At 28.5% G+C, this 25,376-nt stretch overlaps 1 protein-coding gene across 7 annotated transcripts in view; it reads left to right on the top strand.

Annotated features, from left to right (window-relative positions):
* Positions 1-25,376, top strand: part of LOC117175858 (H(+)/Cl(-) exchange transporter 5) — a 79,410-nt gene that overhangs the window by 7,001 nt on the left and 47,033 nt on the right. For 3 of the 7 annotated variants that reach the window (XM_033365658.1, XM_033365659.1, XM_033365657.1), the window contains 2 exons: positions 14,263-14,443; positions 20,046-20,395. In XM_033365658.1, coding sequence (XP_033221549.1) covers positions 14,263-14,443; positions 20,046-20,395 — 531 coding nt within the window. Of the gene's footprint in view, positions 1-6,057; positions 6,165-14,262; positions 14,444-20,045; positions 20,396-25,376 lie in introns of all 7 variants that reach the window. The other 4 variants (XM_033365653.1, XM_033365655.1, XM_033365654.1 and 1 more) reach the window with 2 other exon arrangements.

Below are 25,376 nucleotides of genomic sequence, written 5' to 3'. Positions count from 1 at the left end.
TATTTATGAAGGGAAACACCAAGTATAATCTTCATTATAGAATTGGAAATTTATTCTAAAAGAGTGATGTTAGATTATCCTGAATAGGTAATGACACTTTCTTATTTAAGCCGTTCGGCAGATATAATCTGCCGTTTACATTTTTTTATTTATTGGTATGATTGTCAACTTTGGGAAAACGGTGGCGTCTTTTCTGTTATAATTAATTTCTTTACACTTGCGGGCCTCGGACTCGTCTGAGAAATTTAAAATACCATCAGTAGTGGCATACTTTCGGAAATTAGGAGGATTTTAAGACTCTCAAAAGATTTCAAGTATTTTAAATATTTTAAAAAGGGTACATTGCACCATATGTAGAAAATTTCAAAGATTTAAAATGATTTCAAAAAGTTTTAGAAGATTTCAAATATTTTAATGATTTCAAATGAATACAAAAGATTTTACAGAATTTATCAGGATTTTAGAAGATTACAAAAATTTCAAAGATTTGAAAAAGGGTATATTACACCAGCTTTCAAAGATTTTTTAACGATTTTAAAAGATTTCAATACATTTGAGACTTCAAAAGTTTTCAATGATTTGAAACGAACTCAAAAGATTTCACAAAACAAAGATTAAAGAAATATTTCACAAATAGTTCAAAGATGTCATAAAGATTTAAAAATATTTCACAACGATTTCAAATATTTTATGAATTTTACCAAAATTTTAAAAGGATTTGAAAGATTTCAAGGATTTTACAAATACTTCAAACATTTTACAAAGATTTTTAAACTTTCATAGGATTTCAAGGATTTCAAAGATTTTAAAAAATGTATATTAAATCAGAATTCAGAACATGTCAAATATTTGCAATGATTTATAATCTTCTTAGAATATTTCAAAATATTTCACAATGATTAAAAATATTTTAATCACTTCCAATGAATACAAAGATTTCAAAAATATTTTCAAGAATTTTCAAGATTTCAAGAATGCCAAAGATTTCGAAAAGGAAATTCATTTTTTTATAGAAAATTTCAAAACATTTCACAAAAGTTTCAAATATTCTAGTGATTTAAAATAAATGCAAAAGACGCAGAAAAAATATTTGATAATTATTTCAAAGAATTTATAAGGATTTTAAGAATTTAAAAATCTTAAAAAGATATAAAGATTTCTGAAGATTTCAAAGGTTTTAAACAATTTTAAAAGCTTTCAAGAAATTTCAGAAGATTTCAAAAGATTTCAATGATTTCAAATGAACACAAAAGTTTTCAAAAATAAAGTTTAAAGGAAGATATCACTAATATTTCAAAGATTTTATAAACAGTTCATACAGATTTCAAAGAATTCAAGGATTTCAAAGATTTAAAAATTGAAAAAAAATGTTTCACAACGATTTCGCAGAAATTTCAGGATTTTAACGGTTGCAAAAGATTTCAATGAATTCACAATGATTTCAAAGGACTAAAAAATTTCACAAATTTAAAAAATTTCAAGGATTTCAATGACTTTACAAAGATTCTAAAATATTCCCAAAGATTTCACAAAGACGACTTATGTTCGCAAAAAATTAAGAATTTGTTCATTTATGATTCTGCTTTCTTTAGAAAGTGTTGGTCAATAAAAAAATTAAATGGTTTATCCTTTACATCTATAACAAACGGTTATTTGATGTAAAAAAAGGAGACCTGGTAAAACTTGATTTCTTGACCTTGAAAACCTGGAAAAGATCTTCAATTTCTTCAAGAATTTCAAGATTGTTCAATTAAAAGATCTTCTTAAAATCTTTAAAATTCTTTAAAATACCTTAAGAAATGTTAAAATCTTCGAAATCCCTTGAAATCTTATAATTTCTTTTAAAATCCTATGAATCCCTTACATCTGGTGAAATCTCTTAAATTTCTGAATTTCATTTCATTTCAATTACCCCACAAAAATTCTTCAGAAATTCTTTGAAATTTCCTAAAATTCCTTAAAATCCTTTGATACTCTTTTAAAATCCTTTGAAACTTTTTGAAATCCTACGAAATGATCTGTAAACCCTTAAAAAATGTAAAAATTAAATTAATAAAATCCGTAGTTATCACAACAAATCGAATAAAATCCTGTAAATTAGCTTGAAATCTTTAGTAATTCCACAAAAATCCAATAAAGCTCTTTAGAATCCCTTGAAATCTATAGACATTTTTAAAATATGGAATCTTTTAATTTTTGTTTAATTCTACGAAGCCCTCAGATATTTCAAAAAGGCATTGAAATCTTTCAAATCTTTTGAAATTTTGTATAATCCAACGAAATTGTTTAAAATTTCTTGAAATTCTTCGGAATATTTTTTCTTTTGTAACTTAAAAATCCTTTGAATCTTGTCAAATCCCGTAAAACATCTGGAGCTTTAAATCTTTAAATTGTTTAAAATTCCTTTAAAAATGTTAAAATATTGGAAATCCTCTGAGACCACATAAAATCCCATGAAATACGTAAAAATCCCTAGAATTTACAGGGTGGCCGCTAGACCTGGAAATGGACGGGAATTTTTTAAAACCGGGAAATGACAGTGAATTTTTTTTTTACTAAGAATTTTACAAATTTGTAGAAGAAAAATCTGTCCACGTTCGATTTTAACTGTTTTTGTATAATTAGTGAAATTGTTATGTTTTTCAATTATGCTATTATTTAGCTTACGATGCGTAATTAAAAATTTCCAATTAAAAATTTTTATTTTTAAACTTACATTTTTAATTTAATGAATTTTTAAATGCTTTCTTAAAGACTTGAAGAAATAAAAGCCTTTAATGTTGAAAATTTTTGATAACAAACATTTTTATTTAATAAATAAATAATTTTTTTAATTCATCTGTACTTTAAGTAATAAAAAGTGAACAAAAAAACGATTTGACAAAACGATTTTAAATCAGTTCAAAATTTAAGAATTTTCAGATATTTACGTTAAGACTTAAACGGTTTCAATTTGAAAATCTTAGTCATTAAACAAATGTGAACGTGTGACTGAAAGTTTATAAACTATTTTCAACTTAAAAATAACTTCATAATAATATATTCCTAATTACAGGATTTTATTAAATTTAAAATATTAATATTAAATATTAAATAGATATAAATATAAATAAATATAAATATTAGATATTAAATATATATATCCCATTTTTAATCCATTAAATTTGAAATTTTTAATTAAAAAGAAGATTAATTATTTAATATTTAGAAATATTTGAATTTTTATTTAAGACAAGTAAATTGAAACCAAATATTTACAAGTAAAGCATCTTTAACTGAATCGCTTGAGATAGACAACCTGGAGTCGTTAAAATTTCGAAGAGCCTTTAAACTTCGAACGTTACAATTTCAATTGTTGTATTTGAAAAATGCTTAATTTGTAAGTGAATTTTAAAAAACTTTTAAGTATAATTTACAAATGAACATTTGTAGAAAAAGTTTGAGTAATTTCCAGATATATTCAGGAGTTTTAAAAAGATTAAAAATTATCATGCAAATTTTAGAAAGTTTTCGCCTACAAATAATAAAGGTTCAATTGTTACTTATACATCCAAATTGTAAAGAAATGTTCTAAAATTTGTAGGATTTTTTGAAAATTAGAGAAAAAATTCAATTCATTTTGACAGATATTTAGAAGTTCTGAAAATATTTCGGAAATAATTTTAAATTTAAAAGAAATTTAAAACAACCTCTAGATTTCTCAAGATTTTGAAAGTTTCTAAGGGCGTTAAACTATTTAAAAATAAAATAATTGAATTTCTAATTTAAGAAGTGCTCAGTTAAAAATTCTAAATTTTTCAATATTTGATGTTTCTAGCTTAAAATTCCTTAAAATTATATAATTTGGAAAATTTTAAAGTTCATTGATTGATTTTTTAATTTAGAGCATTGAAAATGATAACTTGGATTCATATTTTTTTATATTGAAAAATGTTAGTACCTTCAATTTTATACGCGTAAATTATTAAGCGTTTGAATAAAAAATTTTCTCATTAAAAATGTTAAATTTCAATTTTTAAAGTTCAAAATTTAACGGTTCCACTTTGAGTGCTTTCATTTGCAGCTCAGTTTTTATTACCTCAAGTGGAAAATTTTTTAGCTTTGGTGTTCCATTTTTTTAATTTAATTGACCATGAACAATGTTTGCGAACCGGGAAAAAAACGGGAATTTATTTCGTCGATTAAAACAACCACCCTGATTTAGTTAAAACTTCATTTTCTTTTATTAAAACTTTTGACATCTTTTATGAAATCCCTTCAAATTCTTGATATCATTTGATACCTTTGGTAACTTTTTTAAATCGCTTGCAATTTTTTGAAATCTTACAAAATTCTTTGAAACACTTAAAAAACTTTAATTTCGTTAAATTTCTGAGATTTTTTAAAATACTCTAAACTATTTAAAATCCATTGAAATCCCTTGAAATCTATCAAATCCATAGTAATTTATCAAATTTCTAGTAGTCCTACAAAAATCAGATAAATCCCTTTAAAATCCCTTGAAATATTTAAGAATATCCTAAAATCATTGAAAATTACAGAAATTCATTATAATCTTATGCAGCCTTTTAATTTTTAAAAATTCTACAAGGGCCTAAGATATTAAAAAAATTCCTTGAAATCTTTCCAATCTTTTGAATTTTTCTATAATCCAACGAAATTCTTTGAATTTTCATGCAATTCTTCGGAATATTTTTTCATTTGACATTTTTAAAATCTTTTCTAACTTGTGGAATCCCGTAAAACATCTTGAAATATTTAAAATCTTTTAAAATACTTTTTAAAAGTCCTATGAAATCCGTAGAAATCCTCAGACATCAGTTAAAATTCAATTGAATTTCAATTACTCGCCAAAAATTCTTTGAAAATCCCTTAAATTCCTTGAAATTGATCAAATCCGTAGTAATGCCTCAACAATCAGGTAATGCCTTTTTAAATCCCTTATAATGTTTGAAAATATCCAAAGAGCTTTAAAATCCCTTGAAATTTATAAAAATTCTTTATTGTCTTATGATTTTTTTTTATTTCTTTTGAAATCCTGTGAATACATGAAATATTGTAAGATTCCTTGAAATATTTTTAATCGTCTGAAATTTTCTATAATCCATCGAAACTGTTTGAAATCTCATGAAATTTCTCGGAATATTTTTTATCGTTGAAATTATTCAAGTACCTTGAATTTTAGTATTTTTATAAATCTTCAAAATCATCTGAGACCACATAAAATCCATAGAAATTCTTAGAATAAAGTAAAAATTTTAGCCCATTTCAATTACTTGTCAAAGGTCACCAGACATTCTTTAAAATTCGCTAAAATCCTTTAAACTCCCTTAAGATTTTGGAAATCATTAAATTTCTGAGAATCTTATAAAATATCTCAACTCCCATGTCTTAAAATTTTTTTAAAAATCTGGAAATTACCAAAATCTTGAAATCTTAGAAAATTTCAATTTTCAAGATTTTAGTCGATCAACGGAAAAGTTATTAATATATTTAAAATTGAGATGAAAAAAATGGTTGCATTAGCGAGAAATTTGAAAGAATGGTAGCATTAGCCTTATTTATTCAAAATAGTTGTATTGTTAAAAAAAAGTGTCAAAAGTGTCGTGAATCCGAGGCTTGTAACTTATACACCAGAGCCTCGATTTCGTAACCCCCGGTTTTGTAATTCCTAGAATTGCTGGCGCACACAGTTTCCCAAGAATCAGCGCGAGAGACGGTTGCGTCTCTTGTCTCGGGAGGGCCGCAGTGCGCGAGTACTCAGTCGAGCATATTGCGCAATATTATGCATTACAATTGGACATGGTTCACGCGGCCCTGTCTGTTTATGATTCGATTCCCCCGATTTAGTATCAAGGCTATTTGCAGATAACTCCCGACACTGTTACTAAATCGAGGTTCTGGTGTATTACTTTCTTTTTTGAATTTTATTCAGTATTTCATCAAATCTCTCATTCAAATTTTTCATCATCACACATTAAATCCTTTTCCTCTAAAATGCAAACATCAAACGTACACACGAATATACATGTATTTGAGCGAGTGTAATTCTCAAAGCAGATCAGCACGATGCCATGGAGAAGTTTCCACTGAAGGGTACTTCATCATCAACATCATCATTCAGCAATCCTGCACTTGCTACCTATCACTCGGTCGATGCCCAGGTAGGCATCATCTTCCCTCATTCATCCTTTTTATATTTTAGTTTTATTCCGTAGTTATCTTTGGCCGATTCACTACGAAATCGGGCACCCTGACCCAGGTGATGTCACGGATTTTTTTCTGACTGAAATATGTATTTTTTTCTCAAACAAAATGTAAGAAATTTATTTTTTGTTTTTCGCATCAAAATTTTTTTTCAGGAACTTATGGATACTTGAGTATTCACGTGAATTAATAAAAAAATTGCGAGAATAGTCTTTTAAAAGACGTATTTTGGCAGGGTATCGACCCTAGTTGGAAAACTTTTAAAACCTAGAATTGCCAGGGAAGTTTTATATATATGGAAAACCTTGAAATATCAGGGAATCTTTGTTGAAGGGCGTGCTCAATTTTTTCTTAAATTGCAACATAGAATTGAATAGCAATAATTTTTAATTGATAAAAGTAACTTTATTTTACTGTTTTTAATTAAAGGGTCCGCGGTCTAAACCTGTTAACTAAAATTTCATAAATTTTACATGGCGAAGGAAAATAGTTCCGCGGGCCTATGCTGTAGATACCAAAACGTAATTTTCGAAAATCCATTTTTAAAAATTAAAAGGAATTTTACCGTTTTGTTTGCGGGATATTAACTGCATATAAAAAATGTGCCAGAAAATAAAAAAAAATTAATTACGAAAAAGTGTCAGATAACAGGTTTAGACCGCGGACCCTTCAACTATTTTGTTGAACATTAGTTTCTTTTTGGTTTTAAATTAATTTTTTTAACTGAAAATGTAACTTCTATTTTTAGTTGATAATTGCTCGATTTTGGTTGAACATTCAAGTATCTGGTTGGAAATTCATGTATTTTGTCTAAAATTCATTGTTTTCCTGAAGATTTAGTTTGAAATTTTTCCCTTCTCTTCGCTAAAAAATCAGTTTTATTTGTAAATTCAACTCCTGATGAAAAATCGTCTTTATTTGGTTGAATTTTATTAAAAATAAAAATATTTTTTGATTAAAAAATCAACTACAAAACTATGAAAATTTAATTACTTGGTTGAAAGTTAAGATTTTTTTGTTATAAATTAATTTTTGTGGTAGAAGATTCAAAATTTTAATTGAAAATTCGTTTTTTCTTTTGCTCTTTTGCTATTTTTTTTTATACTGAAAATGTGAATATTTCAGATGAATTTTCTATTATTTTATTTTAACCAATCACCTTTATGGTGGCACATTAATTTTTCTTACTAAATATTAAACTATTTAATTTTTGGTTGAAAAATTATATTTTTTAGATAAAAATTCATCTTTTTTGGTCAAAAATAATCTACTTGGTTGAAAATTATACTTTTTGTGGATAATTCAATTATTCTAGTTGAAGGTACATTATTTTATTTCGAAATTTATCTGCTTGATTTAAAATTCAACTATTCCAGTAGAAGAATCATCATTTCTTAGTTGAAAATTCATCACCTTATTGCTTGAAAATACAACTATATTTTTGAAAATAATTTTTTCTTTTAAACTGAAAATGTAAGAATTCCAACTGAATGTTCCACCATTTGACTTAGAATTTTAACTCTTTGTTTTGAAAATTAAATTTTTTAGCTGAGAATTTAATTATTCAGTTTTTGGTTAACAATTGATCTTTTTCAGTTGAAAATTAAAGTGTTTTGTTCAAAATTCGTCTATTTTAGTAGAAATTAATCTTTAAAGTTATTAATTTTTTTAGTCGAAAATTCTACTATTTGGTTTACAATTTGATTTTTTTATTGAAGATTCATCATAATAGTTGAAAATTCATTTCATTGGTAAAGATATAAGTATATTGTTGAAAAATCTTTTTTTTTCTGTTTCTTAAAACTCAATTTGTTAGTTGAAAATTCAAGTATTTCAGTTGAATAATTATCATTTTAGTTGAAAATTAATTTTTTCGCTGAAAATTTAACTCTATTTTTGGTTGGAAAATTTATATTTTTTAGTTGAAAACTCATGTGTTTGGTTTAAAATTCCTGTTTTTTTATTAGAAATTAATCCTTACGGTTCAAATTCATTTTTTTGGTCGAAAATTCTAATACTTGGTTCAAAACTTCTTTTTTTTTTACTTAAAACGTCATCATTATAGTTGAACATTAATTTTTCAGTTGAAAATTCAAGTATTTTAGTTGAAATTTAATTAGTTTTGTCGAAAATTAATTTTTTTAACTGAAAAATTTACTATTCCATTTTAGGTTGAAAATTGATCTATTTTAGTGGAAAATTCAACTATTTGATTGAGATTTAATGTATTTTGTTGAAAAATCTACTTTTGGTAAAAAAAAATTTTTTTGGGTAATAATTGAACTATTTTGTTAAAAATTCATTTAGATTGTTGAAAATATAATATTTTGAATCAAAAAATGGTCCACATTTTTCGAAAAAATTAAAAAGTGAATTCTCTTAAAAAGTCCACCTTTGATTTTTTCTATCTCTTCATATAGATAAACTAATTTTTTAAGATTCAAAAATAAAATTTCAAAGTATAAATCTCAGCAATCAAAGATCATACATATATCAATTTTTTATTTAAAATCTAAAAGATCTGATATTTCTAGTTTTTTAACTGTATAATTTGTCAATATACATATATGATTTTCTTTGATATATAAAACTAAGAAAGTTTAAAAAAAGAATTGATACTTTGAAAAATGAATTTCAAATTATCAAAAAATATGTTTTTTTTATGAATCGAAAAAAATCAAAGGCGGCCTTTTTTAGAAACTCTTGTCTTTATTCCTTTCGAAAAATGTGTGCTATTTTAGTAATTACTAAAAGAATATTCAAGTTTTGAAGAAGAAATGATAAAAAACATCAACTTAAAATTTCAAATTATGTGAAACAATTACATGAGAAGACTTAATACAATCTACCGTAAAAAATTAAATTATGTACATTTGTTTCCAAGATTTTTTAAAGAAAATTTATATTAATTTTCTTATAATGCACGCAAATATTCAAGTAGCCCAAAGAGCATGAAAATTTGGTTATTGTTAAAAAAAAATACGTGTCTTAGATTTTATCTGGGAAAAGAATATTTTTTAGTCCCAAATAATTCTGTGACATCACCAGAATCAGACTTTCCGATCTCTTATGAAATCGGTCCTTTATTTTTCCCTTTATCATGTTTCTTTTTGTATTATATATATTTTTTCTGAATTAATTATTCAACCCACTTCATTATTTGGACCAATTATTTTCGGTGTCGGAAAAACCCCAATTATTGTAATAATTGTATTATTAACGGTATCAAGGTGGAAGGTATAATAATGTACATAATGCTTAAAATTTATATCTTCCGAGCGGCTAAACCCTTAATTTTATTGCACAAATTATTAATAAGGTTACCCAAATAATTTTCCAAAATATTCCAAATTTGAGAACAGAGTCTCAAATTCTCATCGAACGTTCGCTGAAATATTTTATTTTAATTGAATGAAACGTCTCATCTAATTTGTATCTTCAATGTACACGCCAGTTCCCATAGAAGCCGATCCGGTTTTGTAATTCCTAGAACTGCTGGCCCACGAAGTTTTTCAGGGACAGGGCGAGAGACGGTTGCGACTCTCGTCTCGGAAGGGCCGCAGTGCGCGAGTACTCAGTCGCGTATAATGCGCAATATTATGCATTCCAATTGCAGACGTTTTAGGCTCGATACAATCCCGAAACTATTATTATGTGGGACTTGGAGTGTATATTTGAATATGATACACGTCTAAATTGAATCTAATCCTTTAGAGGCCATTCATGAACTCCCTAACAAATTTTTTGCCAAATTTTTACCCCTCCCCTCCCCCATATAATAATTCCTCAGAGAGATATATTTTTAATAACATTTTAGAAGATCGAAATCCTTTACTAATAAATATTTCAGATATTTTTATTTCCATTTTAATATGTTGTCTTTATAGGAATAGATCACCAATCTAAGGGTGTATTTAGTAACATATTGATTGATTTTTCGGGTAGTAATTTAAATATTGTGAAAAAACTGTGATTTCATGAACTTTTTTTTAAACCCTAAAAGTCTTTTAATTTATTCAAAAATTCTAGAAATACCTTGAGATATTTAAAAATATCTTCTTTGAAATCCTTTATAATCCCTCAATTCATGTGAATAGATTGTTTAAAATTTCATTCAAATATAGTAAAATTCCGTCAATTTGAACAAAATCTGCGATGATATTCCAGGAAATTTCTTAAGATTTTTTAAATCTCATGGAACTTCCTTTGAATCCTTTACAATACTCTAAAATATTTTCTCTACTGAAAATTCCTTTGAAGATTTTAGAATACCATACAGTCTTAAATTCTTTGAAATTTAATTAAAATATTATAAAATCTTTCTAAGTCATGTAAAATTTTATAAAATTTGATGCTTTACTTGAAATCCCTGAAAATTCTAAATGACTGAAACCCTCGGAAATCTGATAAAATCTGTTTAAATGATTTCAAAATCCTCTAAAATATTTAGAAAACTTCTGAAACTCCTTGAAATATTTTCAAATTCCCTAAAAATGTTTATCTTAAAATTTTCTTAAAATCTTTGAAAATATATAAACTGAAATATTTGAAAATCTCTTAAAATCCTGTGAATTCTAATTAAATCTAATGATATTCCTTGAAATTCGGAAATATTCCCAATCTTTTGAAATCTGTTAAAATTCTAAAATATTTATAATCCTTTAAAATCTCTTCAACTTGTGGAAATCTATTGAAATTCTTGGAAATATTTAGAAATTTCTTTAAATCTCTAAATTTTTCTGAATAAATCTTTTGGCATTTCATTAAAATATTATGAAATCCTTTGAAATCCTATCAAATGTCAGAAAATCGGATGATATTCCTTGAAATATTTGCAGTTCTACTGAAATTTCTTGAAATATTTGAAAACTTCTTCAAATCTGCAGAATAAATCAACTCTGCAGAATAATTTTTTTTTATTTTTATCAAAATATTCTAAAATCTATTGAAATCCCGTAAAAATGAAAAAATCTGATGATATCTAGAGCAAAATTCTCTTAAATTTCACTAAATTATCCTTTAATATTATTTATATCCTCGGAAATCTGATAAAATTTCTTAAAATCCGTTGTAATTCCTTAAAAATCCTTGGAAATCTTATGAAATTCTTTGAGTTATTTGAAAATATCTTAATAAAATTGTTTTTAAAATCTCTAAAGTGTTTGAAAATCTCTTCAAATCCCATGAAGTTAAATTAAATCTGATGATATTCCTTGAAATTGCTTGATATTTTTTTAGGCTCTTGAAAATTCTTTGGAATCATTTAAAATATTCCCGATCGTTTGAAATCTTAAAATCTAAAGAATCTAAGATTCTTGAAATTTATTGAAATTCCTTTAAATATTTGGAAGTTACTTCAAATCTTCGAAATTGTTCAATTTTTCTAAATAAATATAATAAAAATATTTGAAGTTGTCTGAAATAATGTGAGATAATTATTTAAAACGCCTTATTGCCAGCTTTTTAAATTCTTTGAAATGACTGAAATGCTCGGAAATTTATCAAATACTTCGAAATTCCCATAAAATCCTTTGAAATATATGGAAATCTTGAAAAACTTCTGAAATTTCTTTGAATCTTTTCAAAACTTCAAGGTACTTTTAAATTTGAAATATTTTAATCTTTCACTTGGTTTTAATTTTCGTAAATACCTGGAAATGTGTGAAACTCTGAAATCCTTTGAAATCCCTCAATTCTTGTGAACAGATTCTCTAAAACTTTATTAAAATATTGTGAAATCGATGGAAATCCCGTAAAATTAAATCACGTCTTATGATATTCCTTGAAATATCTAAAGTTCTATGAAATCCTTCGAGATACTTATTTAAAATACCTTATATCAAACCTTTAAAATCCATAAAAATCTGCTAAAATTACTTAAAAGTTCTTTGAATTATTTGGAAATTTTCTGAAATTCCTTGGAATCTTTTCGAATGTCCTAAGATTTTGTTATTCTTTAAAATGTTTCCAATTTTTGTTAATCTTTGGAAATACCTTGAAATATTTGAAAATCTCTTCAAATGCAGTAAAGTTTAATTAAATATTACGGTGTTTAATGAAATTTTTTCATCATTTTTTAATGACTAGAAACATCCTTGGAATCCTTTGAAATACGCTAAAATATTCCGAATCCTTTGAAAGTTTTCGAAATCCTAAAATATCTCAGATCCGTTGAAACATCTCTAACTTCTGGAAATCTATTGGGATTTCTTTGAATATTTTGAAAGTATCTTCCATTCTTTAAAATTCCTCATTTTTCTGAATAAATTCTTTGAAATTTCATTAAAATATTGTAAAATCCTTCGAAATCCTGTGAAATGTCATAAAATCTTATGATATTCTTTAATTATTTGAAGTTCTATAAAATAATTCAAATGCATTATTGTGAGCCCTTAGAATCCTTGAAGATTACTGCAAGCCTTGGAAATCTTATAAAATTCGTTATAATTCCTTAAAAATATGTTTAAGTGTTTGAAAATCGTCTGAAATTACTTAGAATCTTTTCAGACGTCCGAAAATTTGGTTCATACCAGAAAATCTGTAAAAAATTAATCTCTGGAAATACCTTGACATTTTTAAAAATCTTTTAAAATTCCGTCAAGTTAAATTGAGTATGAATATATTTCTTGATATTCCTTGAAATTTTTTAATCTCTTTAAACTTCCTTGAAATCTTTTAAAATACCAAAAATATTCCTAATCCTTTGAAATCTTTTGAAAACCTAAAATCTTTAAAATCCTTTAAAACTCTTCAACTTTTTGAAATCTTTTGAAATCCCGTGGATTTTTTAAAATTCTTTGAAACAGTTTGAGGTCCTGAAAACATGATTTAAAAAACCCTGTTTTGAGATTTTGAAATCTTTTTAAATTACTGAAATTCTCGGAAATCTGATAAAATCCGTTGAAATTCCTTAAAAATAATTTGAACTATTTGGAAATCTTCGGACATTCCTTAGAATTTTGTAAAAAGTCCAAAGATGCTTTCAGTTCTCTAAAATCTTAAAAAATTTTAATCTTTGGAAAAACCTTGAAATATTTGAAAATCTCTTCAAATTCTGTGATGTTTGATTAAATCTGATGAATTTTCTGGACATTTTTGTAAAAACTTGAATTTTTTTTTAATCTTTTGAAATACCCTAAAATATTCCCAATCCTTTGAAATCTTCTGAAATTATAAAATCTTTAAAATCCTTTGAAATCTATTGAGAAATTTTTCAAACTATTAAAACCACTCTATTTTTTGTAATACAATCTTTAAAATTTTATTAAAATTTTATAAAATCCCGTCAAGTTTTATAAAAACTGATGATATTCCTTTAAATGTTTTAATTTTTATTTAATCTTTTCAGATACTTGAAAATTAATAAAAATAACTTATATCGAGCCTTCAAAATATTTTAAAATTACTGAAACTCTCGTAAATCTGCTAAAATCCGTTGAAATTCTGTAAAGATCCTTTGATATATTTGAAAATCTTCTGAAATTCATTGGAATCTTTTCATATGTATGAAATTAAAATTTTGTTACCAAATTTTTTTGGAAATGCCTCGAAATATATGAAAATCTCTTCAATCCCTTGCAGTTTAATTAAATCTTATATCCCTGGAAATTTAATTAATCTCTTGATACTTCCTTGGAATACTTTAAAATACCCTAAAATGTTTGAAAATCTGCTGAAATCCCTTGGAATCTTTTCAAATATTTAAGCTTTACCCAGTAAACTGAAAAGACTTCGATTTTTTGGGGGATATTTTTTTACAGCATGGTGGAGAAAAAAGAAAATACTATTCGAATTATTTTAATATGCAGTCTTCATAACATTATTACAATATTTTATTGTGAAATTACTAAACTTGAACGCTTGTGTACTATAATTTTGGATGCGTGGATTTCTTATGGGGTTTATCTCTTAAAAATATTACTTAATGGTATCGATTAATCCATCCCCCTCCATGTAACAGGCTGCCCCCCCCCCCCTCGGTGTTAGCTTTATTATGGATGGCCCATTAGCAATATTTAAAAAAATATTGTTTGTTAAATTAAACTTTATTTTCAGAATGGCAATGGTGTAACTAATGGTAACTCGGACAATGCTCGTCTAAGAAGTGGAGCTACAAGTCGTAGTCTAAGTAGTGATGAAGATATGCTGGTCGTTAATCAACAATCATCTTCGCATAAGGCAGGAAATAACGCTTATCTAGACCGAAGCCTCCGTCTCGACGATGCGTCGTCCCACTGTGAGTAATATCTTCAAATTAATCTTCGCGAATCACGTCAAAGAGCATCCATTAATTACGTAAGGATGCTTTTTTAAATTTGAGACCCGTTCTCCGTCCTTTTCCCTATTGTAAGGATTCGTAAGATTTTTAAGAGCCCCGACCCTAAAGTTCTGAGCCGGTTATATTACTTTGAGAACGGTTCAGGCTTTATTTTAATTAATAGAAAATCGCATTTTTTCGTTAATTTTTCAGATGAAAATTCAACTCTTTTTTTGAAACTTTGTCTTTTTTATATAAAAGTTCACCTGCTTTAGCAGAAATTACACCTTTTTTTTGATAAAAATGCAACTGTTTGGTTAGAAATTAAGCTATTATACTATTTTCTTGAAAAGTGAACTATTTCGTAGAAAATTTACTTTTTGTTTAAAATTTATATTTTTTTTGGTGTTGAAAAATTAACTGAAATATTTTCTGGATGAAAGTTCCACTTATAAAAAAAATTTGTTTTTTAATACAAATTCATCTGTTTTAGTACAAAATTGATCTTTTTGGGATAAAATTGCCACTATTTGGTAGGGAATTTATCTATTTTGTGAACAATTCCTCCTTTTTTGTTGAAATAATTCGTATTTTTGGATTGAAAATTCAATTTTTTTTGTGGAAACTTATTTTTTCATTACATGATGTTATACTGAGTTAACTGGAATCTTTTCTGGATGAAAAATCCACTTCTTTTCGTAATAAAAAATTCTTCTGCTTTAACATAAATTTTATATTTTTTCATAAAAATGCAAATATTTGCTGGAGAATTCAACAATTTTATTTAAAAGTTATCCTTTTTGGTTAAAAATTCGTCTTTTTGGATTAAAAATTTAATTTTTTTTGTAGAAAATTATTTCTTGTCAAAAAAATGCATAGTTTGATCGTCAAAACTCTACAAAAATCTTTTTCAACCGAAAATTGAATTATTTTTGGAAAATTTATATTCTTGATTTAAAACTTCATCTGTTTTATAAAAGAAATTACATTTTTTGTATGAAAATGCAACTTTTTGGTTAAAAATTGTTCTTCTTTGCTTGATAATTCAACTAATTTTTTTAAAACATTTGGTTGAATCGCTTTGTTAAGAAATCACTTTTTTTTGGTAGAGATTTATATTTTAAGTTGAAAAGTTACCTCGGTGGTTAAAAATTTAATTATCTTGTTATAAATTAATCTTTTTTAATTGAAGATTCAACTACAGGGTCAAAGTTAAACTACATTGTGAAATTTTTTTATTGAAGGCTCATGTCTGGTTGAAAATTTAACTGTCTAGTGGAAAATACTTCTTTTTTTTGTTTAGAATTCTTTTTTCACCAGTAAAGTAACATTTCCATTTTTTTTAAATTGATATTTTTTGTTGAAAATTCGCGTTTTTTTGTTGTAAAAAAAAAGTTTTTAGCTTGAAATTTCCTTTTGTTTGTGTAAAAATGTATCAATTTTGTGCAAAATTAATTTTTTGTTGAACAGTTATATTTTTTGTTTGAAAACTGAATTTTTATCAAGAAAATTTGTCTTCTGGTTTGGAGGTTCAATAATTTAGATAAACTTTTAATTATTGTTTGAGTGAAAAATCTTTATTTATTGGAAATTTGTCTTTTTGGTTTGAATTTTTTTTCTTATGCTGTATAAATTTAAATTTTTCTTGTTTAAAATAAAAACTATGAAATTTTTTCGTTTGAAATTTTTTTCTTTTTAGGTTGAATATTCAACTATTATGTTAAAAATTCAATTACGTTGTTGTAAATTTCAGTATTTTGTTAAAGAGCCATCTTTTAAAGTAGAAAAAACATTTTTTTGGTTTGAAATAAATTAATACATTTGAAAATTTTAAATTTATATATGAAACACTGTTTTATTCCGCTTATAAAATATTCTATGGTAAAAGTATCATATGATTAAAATGCTGGCATTTGAATATTAATGATTTGAAATGAAAAATTAGTCGAAAAATCAGAGAATTTGGAAAATATCACGCGCCTAAGTGGTTTTTTGCGAAAAGTTTTCTCGTATTTTTTCAAAATATTTATTATACGCAATCAACTGTCATATCTGTTTTCACAATATTTATTTTTGCAAGACTCTGGGCCACAAAAAAAATAGAAAAAGCTAAGTCTATTTAAACGGGAGAATTTTCAGTTTGAATTTTTCTCGGGTCTGCTGGGCCTGTTTCAGGCGCAATGGAAAATTTCTAGCACTTGTGGATTAAAAAAAAGGGGGGGGGGGGATATTTTGACTCTATCATGCAGAATTTTTAATGAATGAATTTTCTGCGCCATCAAATTTGGATATCAAAATTTCTAAATGTGTCTAAAAATTATTGATCGAAGAGAAAATTTAAATTGTAAATGATTGGTTAATAATAGCAAATAATTCTGTTCTTAATATTTCGCTACCACACAATAATTTTTCAACTTTCTTACATTTTTAAGGATATAAGAAAAATTAAATTGTGGGCAGAAACTTATTTTGAAGAATTAAAAAGAATTTTAGAAGCTTTTTAATAATTATGAACGACTTGAGGAGATTAATTGTTTTTTTTAAGATTTCAGGGAAATTTGTAAATGTTTTCGATTTTTCTTTAAAAGAATAATTTTAAGTTTTGAAGATTTCAAAATGTGTAGAAAAAAAATATGGAAGACTTTAACACCATTTTTTTAATTTTTCAGATTATCAAAAATTTTTAGGTAAGCTGAATTTTGCAGGATGTCAAGAGAATAAAAAAAGTTCATGGGGAAATTTTAAATGATTGTTCTGTAATGAATTCTAAGATAAAATTTAAAAATATTACAAAACCTTTTTTATTGTTTCATACAATTTTTAAAAGTGTAAACGATTTTTAAGCTACTAAAATTTTCAATTTTGCCATATCACATAACTCTAGAAAAATTAAGGAAGATAATTCAGAAATTTTTAAACAGTTTAAAAATAATTAAAACCTATAAAAATTGTTTAAGAATTTATGTGAGGTTTCACGAAAATAAAAAAATTAATTCTTACGTTCCTAGGAATAATTAAAGTAATTTTTTATTTCGAAAAATTAATTTCAAGAGATTATTTAAAAGAATATAAAAACATAACAAAAGATTTAAAAAATTGTCAAAGAAGAATTTGAAAAATTTTAAAGGCAATTTTTTTAAGTTTTCAGAATGATTTATTATTTCAAAAAGAAATTATTTCGAAACTAGGTGTAGATTTTAAAGCAAAATGCTTCAATTCGGTAAGACAAAAATATTAAAAAAAAATTCTAATTGAATAAATTCAAGAAATATTAACTAGCATTGAAGTGATTCAGGAAGATTTCTAAACTTTAGAATGTTTTTTGAAATGTACATTTTTAAAGATTTCAGCAATATACTTTAGGAGCTTTAAAAGAATTTCGAAAGGTTTCAAGGGAATAAACAAATATTCTTAAAATGTTTGGGTAAATTTAGAAGATTATAATGTAATTTTTTACATTTTTAATGATTTTTAAAAATGTTGAGAAAGTTTGAGTCCGTTAAAAATATTTTCAGGATTTTAAGACGTTTTAATAGATGGTAAATATTCAAAAACTTGGAAACATTTCTGAAAATTTAACAAATATTTATTGATTTTTTCCGAGCTTCTAAAAGTCATAAACATCTTTTTAAAAGACTCGAATTTTGCGTAATATTTTGTAAAATCATATAAAATGAAAAAATTTTCTTAAAATTTTATATTTTATATCCAATAAAATTTTATATCCAATTTTAAATTTTAAGTACTAAGTTAGTGCATAAAAATTAATTTTCAACAGTCGAATTTAACTAAAAAATATGAATTTTCAACGACATATTTGGATCATCAATAAAAACAGATTAATTTGTATCCAAAGAACAAATAATTCTACCAAAGAATATGAATTTCCAACAAAATATATGAATTTTCAACCAGAAAATATAAATTTTCAATTTAAAATATCGATTTTCCACCAAAAATGTAATAGCTAAATTGCCAGTTTAAAAAAACTAAATTTTAGAAAAATAGTTGCTATTTTAACCAAAGAGATGAATTTTCAACATCTAAAAATTAATTTTAACGAAAAGAGCTCAACATTCAACCAGATTAGTTGAATTTGTAACCAAAAAAATTATTTTTTAACCAAGAAGAATAATTTTGTATAGAAAAAAACGAATGATGAACAAAATACATGAATTTTCGATAAATTACTCGAATTTTTCAACTAAAATAGTTCAAAATTGAAAAATTTCCAGATTTTAACGAGAAAAATTAAACTGTTTCAATTGAAAAACTTCAAACTAATAATGTATTCATACTGCAAGGCTTTTATTAAATTAAAAATATTGTTTAAATCTAAAATTTGAAACTTTATTTTATTATTATTAATATATAATTTATTAAGTTTATATAATTTATTATATAAATTTAAAATTATGGATGGCTTCAAAAGCATAAAAAACATTTTTTTAAGATTCCTAGGAAAATTAAAAAGACTTTTTATTTAAAAAAATTAATATTGTGAGACTATTTAAAAAAATTTACAGAATTATGAAAGATGAACGTGGAAGATTTAATGAAATATTTTTTATTGTGCAGGATTTTAAAAAAATTAGGAAGAATTCAAATAATTTCTAAAGTTGTTTAGAAGTTATGAACAAATTTAAAAAATAATCTAAAATTTGAATAAATGTAAAAGAACGTGTAGATGTTTTACGATTCTTAAGCTTTTTAAAGATTCTTAAACTATTTAAAATTAATATAAGTTAACCTTCAATTAAGAAAGTCTTCAGTTTATAACAAAAATTGAATCGATCTATTGTTAATATTTCTAGCTTAAAATTGCTTAAAATGATTTGCAGCTTACTTTTTATAACTTCAAATGGAAAAAATGTTTAGCTTTTAGAGTTCGTTTTTTTTAATTTCATGGACTGTGAAAAAAGTTTGCGAACCGGGGGAAAAACCGAAAATTCTGGTATGTTATTAAAACGGCCACCCCGAACGGTTGTATGAAATTAAATTTATATCTCCTATTTAAACCTCAAACGGTACACTGGTGCGAATTCGCACCTGAAGTTTATTCATTTTGTTGAAATTTACGCAAACACAGCTGCACCAGATTATCCCCACATATATTAAATATATATGTTAAATATGTGTGATATATGCTAGTTATTTATTATATGTTCAATATATTAAATATTTAATATTAACATTGCAAACAAACTAATTCGCACCAGTGTACCGTTTACGTATGCTGGTTCGGAGTGTACCATTTGATGCTTAAAAATATTAAGGGGGCCAGCTTCAGTGTCACATGACATTACGAGAAAAAAATGCGAATAAAAAATGACTGAAAATAGAATCATATAATCAATTGATGGCAGTATCTAGGTTCTAGACTCTTTGAGATTTTGAATGTTAATCACGTTGTTTTTGTAGACACGCGATGTTATAAAATTTCCACATTCTACGCCGGTAATCGCCTGTGCTCAGGAATTTTGGTTTTCTGCAGTTTTCTACTTCTCTGGCCAAATTTTCAGTCGAATTCCATTTTCTTTGATAAATTCTTTAATATCAATCTTCTTTTTTCCCCTACTAGTTTCAGCCGAGTCAGACGACATTCCTGGAATTGGACAATATGACGACTTCCACACAATCGACTGGCAAAGAGACATTGCCAGGGATCGGATGCGGCATCGTTATATCCTGAAAAAGAAGCACGACTCTATCTGGGACTTGATCAAGGGAGCCCACGACGCTTGGTCAGGATGGCTCTGTGTCTTATTCGTGGGTCTTTTCACAGGAGTCGCAGCTGGTGTCATCGACATCGGCGCTTCCTGGATGACAGATCTTAAATTTGGAATCTGTCCGCAAGCTTTTTGGCTCAATAAGGAACAGTGCTGCTGGAGTTACAACGAGACAACTTTCGATGGAGAAAATTGCTCACAGGTAAGGGGCCCTACGTAAATTACGTAAAGGATTTTTGGAATTCTTCAAGATCCTTCCCCCCCCCCACCTCCGCCCCCTGCAACCAACCGTAATAAAATATTTCTACCCCTAATCGTATGTAATTTATAGTTTACGGAAATAATATGATATGAGAATTGAAACTAATGGATTTTTTTTGTATTTAAGATTATAATAATTCCTAAGAAAGTATATACCTAAGCATATATTTTTAATAACATATTAGAAGATCGAAACCCTTTACTAATAAATATTTGAGATATTTTCATTTCCTGTTTAATATGTTCTCTTTATAGGAATAGATCACCAATCTAAGGGTGTATTCAATTAAATGTTTAATGATTTTCCGGGTGGTAATTGAAAAATTGTGAAAAAACTGATTTCATGGACATTTTTTTTAATATCCCAAAGTCTTTCAATTTTTTTTTAAATTCTAGAAATACCTTGGGATATTTTAAAATATCTTCAAACCTTTGAAATCCTTTAGAAAATCTCAATTCATGTGAATAGATTGTTTACAATTTTATTAAAATATTGTAAAATTCCGTAAATTTTAACAAGATCTGCAATGATCTGGAAATTCCTAAAGATTTTTTTAATCTCTTGGACCTTCCTTGGAATCCTTTACAGTACTCTAAAATATATTCTCCCCTAAAAAATCTTTGAAGATTTTAGAATACAATAAAGTCTGTTTAGTCCTTTAAAACCTCCAAATATTTCAAATCCCTCAATTCTTGTGAATAAATTCTTTGAAATTTAATTGAAATATTATTATAAAATCTTTCTAAGTCATGTAAAATTTTATAAAATCTGATGCTTTCCTTGAAATCCCTGAAAATTCTAAATGACTGAAACCCTCGGAAATCTGATAAAATCTGTTTAAATTATTTCAAAATCCTCTGAAATATTAAGAAAACTTTGGCTTCCGGTAGGGATCGCGAGCAGTTAGCACGCGCGCGAGATTGGGCGTCAAGAAAATCGAGTTTTCCGTAGTTTTTCGGTACATTCGTTTTATGGTGCATTGGATTTCGATTAAGTGAAGGTGATTACATATGGGTGAGTGCTATCAGTGAGTGGGGTGACCAGGACGGATTGTCACCGTCGTCACCGGAAACAGGGCGACCTGCAGCGCCATCTTTTCTGAAAATGAGCAGAGTGGACAAGTACTACCGAGAAAGGAAGCAGCAGAGACTAGGCTAGATCAGCAACCAGAAATGAGAAAGAGGCAACTCGGGCGTCCTAGTAGAACAGAAACACTGGCCAGAGAAAACGCCAAGAGCGCCAGAAGGCTAGCAGGATTCCTGGTTCATAATAACGACCAATAGGTGTTTAAGACCTTGAGCAAACTGCAGAGATCCCCAGCAGGGAAAATGATAACGGGGAAAAAGGGAATACTGGAAGAAAAAGACAACTCAAATGATGAAGTACCATTGATGGGAGAATCAGAAGCAGGATACTTGAATGCAGGGGAATTATCGGATGAAACAGAATATAGCGAAGTCGAGGGGAACGGAAGCTGCAACGCAGATCAGGAAATAATAAGCAGTGTACATACGAAACAGTGAAAGGAAGTGATAAGAGGAATTCTTAATGACTGGTGGGACTCAAGAGTGCAGAAGGAAATTGGCAACTTCAGAATGCAAGTGGGAGAACTCAAAAGAGAAATAGAGGAAGGAGTGGGAAAAGAAGCGGCCACTACTTCGGCTCTCAGACAATCGAGAGAACGGGAGAAGGAACAGGCTGAAGAGTTATCAGCTGTGAAGGAAGAATTGGCGAGAGTAAGGTACAAGCTTGGGTTGATAGGACTCACAGCAAATGAAGGACAGGAATGGGAATATTGATATAAACAGAAGCAGAGAGATCTCGAGACAGAGTTGGGAGGGAGAATAGTCATGCCGATTAGACCGTACCCGATCAGAGTCTCGACAGAGAAACGGAGATAAACATAATGAAAATATGAGCGAGCAAATGAACGAGCAAAAGACGGAAGAGAAGACACAGTGTTATAGCGCGAGGTCTAAGACATATAGCCGGGGGAGTCTTAATTAAACTGGATTCATGGGGGACAAAGAGACGGTTACTGGCCAACAACCACAGACTCGGGGGGACCAGAATCTTTGTCGAAGATGACCTTACATGCAGAGAGAAGGAGATTCAGGATTGGGTTAGAAGCAAAGTTGGGGAAGCAAGGAGGAACGGAGATAAAGCTAGTGCCAGCTATATGAGCTAGGTAATCAACGACAGCACATTCACATGTAGCGAGGAGGAAGGAAGAGTGAAGAAGAAGCCCTTTCATGCAAGAAGAGGGGGGAGAGGTGGCGAGAGAGGTTATTAAAGGTGTTGTGTGGAATTTTGCGGGGGGGGCAGAAAGTTTAAAGGAGTGTGGAGATTCTTAAATTCCTTTGCTATAGTGATAGTGCAAGAGACGTGGGTCGATAAGGACAGAGAGGACGTTCTTTTGGAGTCACTGGACAAGGATTTTATGTGGATTACCAAAGCGGCGGTGAAAAGGGAAAAAGAGGGGTAGAGCTATTGGGAGTCAACTTATTGGGGTGCGTAAAAATGTATGTGGGAATGTGAAAATGTCTTAGTGGGAGTTTGGAATAGTGATCAGTGCAGATGGTCTAGGCAACGGGGGAAATAAAGTGAACATTGTATCTATTTATAATAACGTATGGGTTAAAAGGGCGACGGATAACATGAGAGAAGTTGTAGAAAAATGCAGGAGAGGGGTGAGAAAGTAGTTAATGTGGGGGATTGAAATGCGAGGATTGGGGAGGAGGCAGGCGGGGGCGAAATGGACACAAATTTTGCTAGAAACTATTATGGAGCTAGGTAATCGGAAGACAAAAATGTAAACGTGGAGGGAACCAAATTGTTAAACTTTTGTGAAGAAATGGGCCTAATTATCATGAATGGGAGGATTGGTAATGACCGCAAAGGAAATTGGACGCACCTCGGAGAGGACGAGCAAGAGCAAGGAATATAGGGAGAACATGGAAGAAATTGGAAACGAAACAATAACGGATAACGAAGGGGAGTGGGAGCATAGGTGGGACCGACTAATAGAGAACATAAAAAAAGGAGCAGAAAGGGTGGCATGACTAGAAATCACGAGACTAAAAGAACAGGAGAGGGAGGAAGGGAAGGGAGTTTAAGGGAAGAGATGCGGAGGAAAAGAAATTGATGAAGAACGTTTTTGAACACCTAAACAAATATTTGAATATAAAAGAGAACATAGAACGGGAGGACTATAAAGCGAGTAGGAGGAAATTGAAGGAATACCGCAGAAAAAGAAATAATCGGGAAAGGAAACAGAAATGGGAAAAGGTAAAGAATAGTAAAAGTATGGGAGATTTTTGGGGGGCAGTAGGTGAGTTTAGACCGAAACGGAGATGTAGAGGGAATGGAATTAAAATGGTTTAGTGGGAGCAGCATTTCATGAAACCCCTGGGTGGCCAGGATAAGAAATCAGAAAATCCAAGAATTCATGAGGGATTAGACGAGAACGAAAAAACAGACACGACACATGAAGAAACAGGGACGAGGCAGGAAGAGGGAGGAAAGCAGGTATTAGAAGGGGATAAAGAGGGGGTTCGTGGGGAGGGGGGTGATTTGGACTTGGAAATAAATCGGGAAATCACGTTTGAGGAGGTAGCGAAAGTAGTAGACAGATTGAAGAAAGGGAAAGCACCAGGCGAAGATGGCATCGCCATAGATTTTTTTAAATAGCTACAGAAAGTTTGGGCTTTAGAGGTACATAAGATATTCAATGGGCTCTGGATGGAAGAGAAATTGGCTCGCGGCTGGGAAAAAGCGCAGATATTTCCTATCCACAAAGGGGGGAATGAAAGTGAAATGGGAAATTATAGAGGAGTCGCAGTCCTGGATGCTGGGTACAAAATTCTAACGGCCATCTTGGATGAAAGGCTTAGAGACTGGCTAGAGAAGGAAGGGAAGTACGAAGAAAGCCAGGCAGGTTTTAGGAGGGGTAAGGCTACTCGGGATCATGTGTGGGTTCTCAATTCGCGAATTAACAATAAACTGAAGGCAAAGGGTGGCAAACTTTATGCGGCGTTTGTAGATCTCAAGAAAGCGTTTGATATAGTCGATAGAGAGATATTGGTACAGAAAATAGGGATTAAAGGTAGAATGTTAAATATGATTAGAAAGATTTACAATAATACATTAAATGAGGTTATTACGAGTGAAGGGATCACAAACTCATTTTCTACAAACAGGGGCGTGAGGCAAGGGTGTCCACTCATTCCAACCATGTTCAATATACTTATAGGAGATATGGATGAGGCTTGAGAAAAAGGAAACGTAGGAGGGATAGTAATATGAAAAACCAAAATTTTTGGACTTAAGTTTGCGGACGATGTGGCCTTGGTGACGGACCATGCGGAGAGGTTCACGGAAATGCTATAAAATCTAGAGAGATATGTCGAAAAGAATAAATTGGAAATTAACGGAAATAAGAGCAAGAGAATGATATTCAGGAAAGGTGAGAGAAGGGCACAAAGGGAGAGATGGGTAGTAAAGTAGTAAAGAGAGCAGTGGGCATGATCAAGATGTGGGAATGTGGGGAAAGCGGGAAATAAAGGATACGAGAACACAATATGCAGACTATGCAAAGAAGAGGAGGAAAACATTTTCCATGTAAGGAAATGTGAAGGGACAAGTCAGGTAGTAGAGAAGAAATGTGTGGAAGGGGTGAAAGATTGGGTAGATGGGAAGAAGGGGAATGATTTTGAAGAATTATTACTTAAAACTTTAAGTAGAAAACCGAACCTCGTCCTCTGCGAGTATGCTAGGGGTTTTGAAAAAGGAGCAAGGGAGAAAGAAAGTGCAAGTGATTTGTAAAATATCAGCGTTATAGCTTTCTAGTTCTTTTCAAGTTGTTTTGTATAATAACTTTAAGTTCTTTATATACAAGGGTTTTAAAATGTAAAAACCGAAA

Source organism: Belonocnema kinseyi, chromosome 7, assembly GCF_010883055.1.
Source record: "Belonocnema kinseyi isolate 2016_QV_RU_SX_M_011 chromosome 7, B_treatae_v1, whole genome shotgun sequence".
Lineage (NCBI taxonomy): Eukaryota > Metazoa > Arthropoda > Insecta > Hymenoptera > Cynipidae > Belonocnema > Belonocnema kinseyi.
This window is presented reverse-complemented; position numbering and strand designations above follow the sequence as displayed.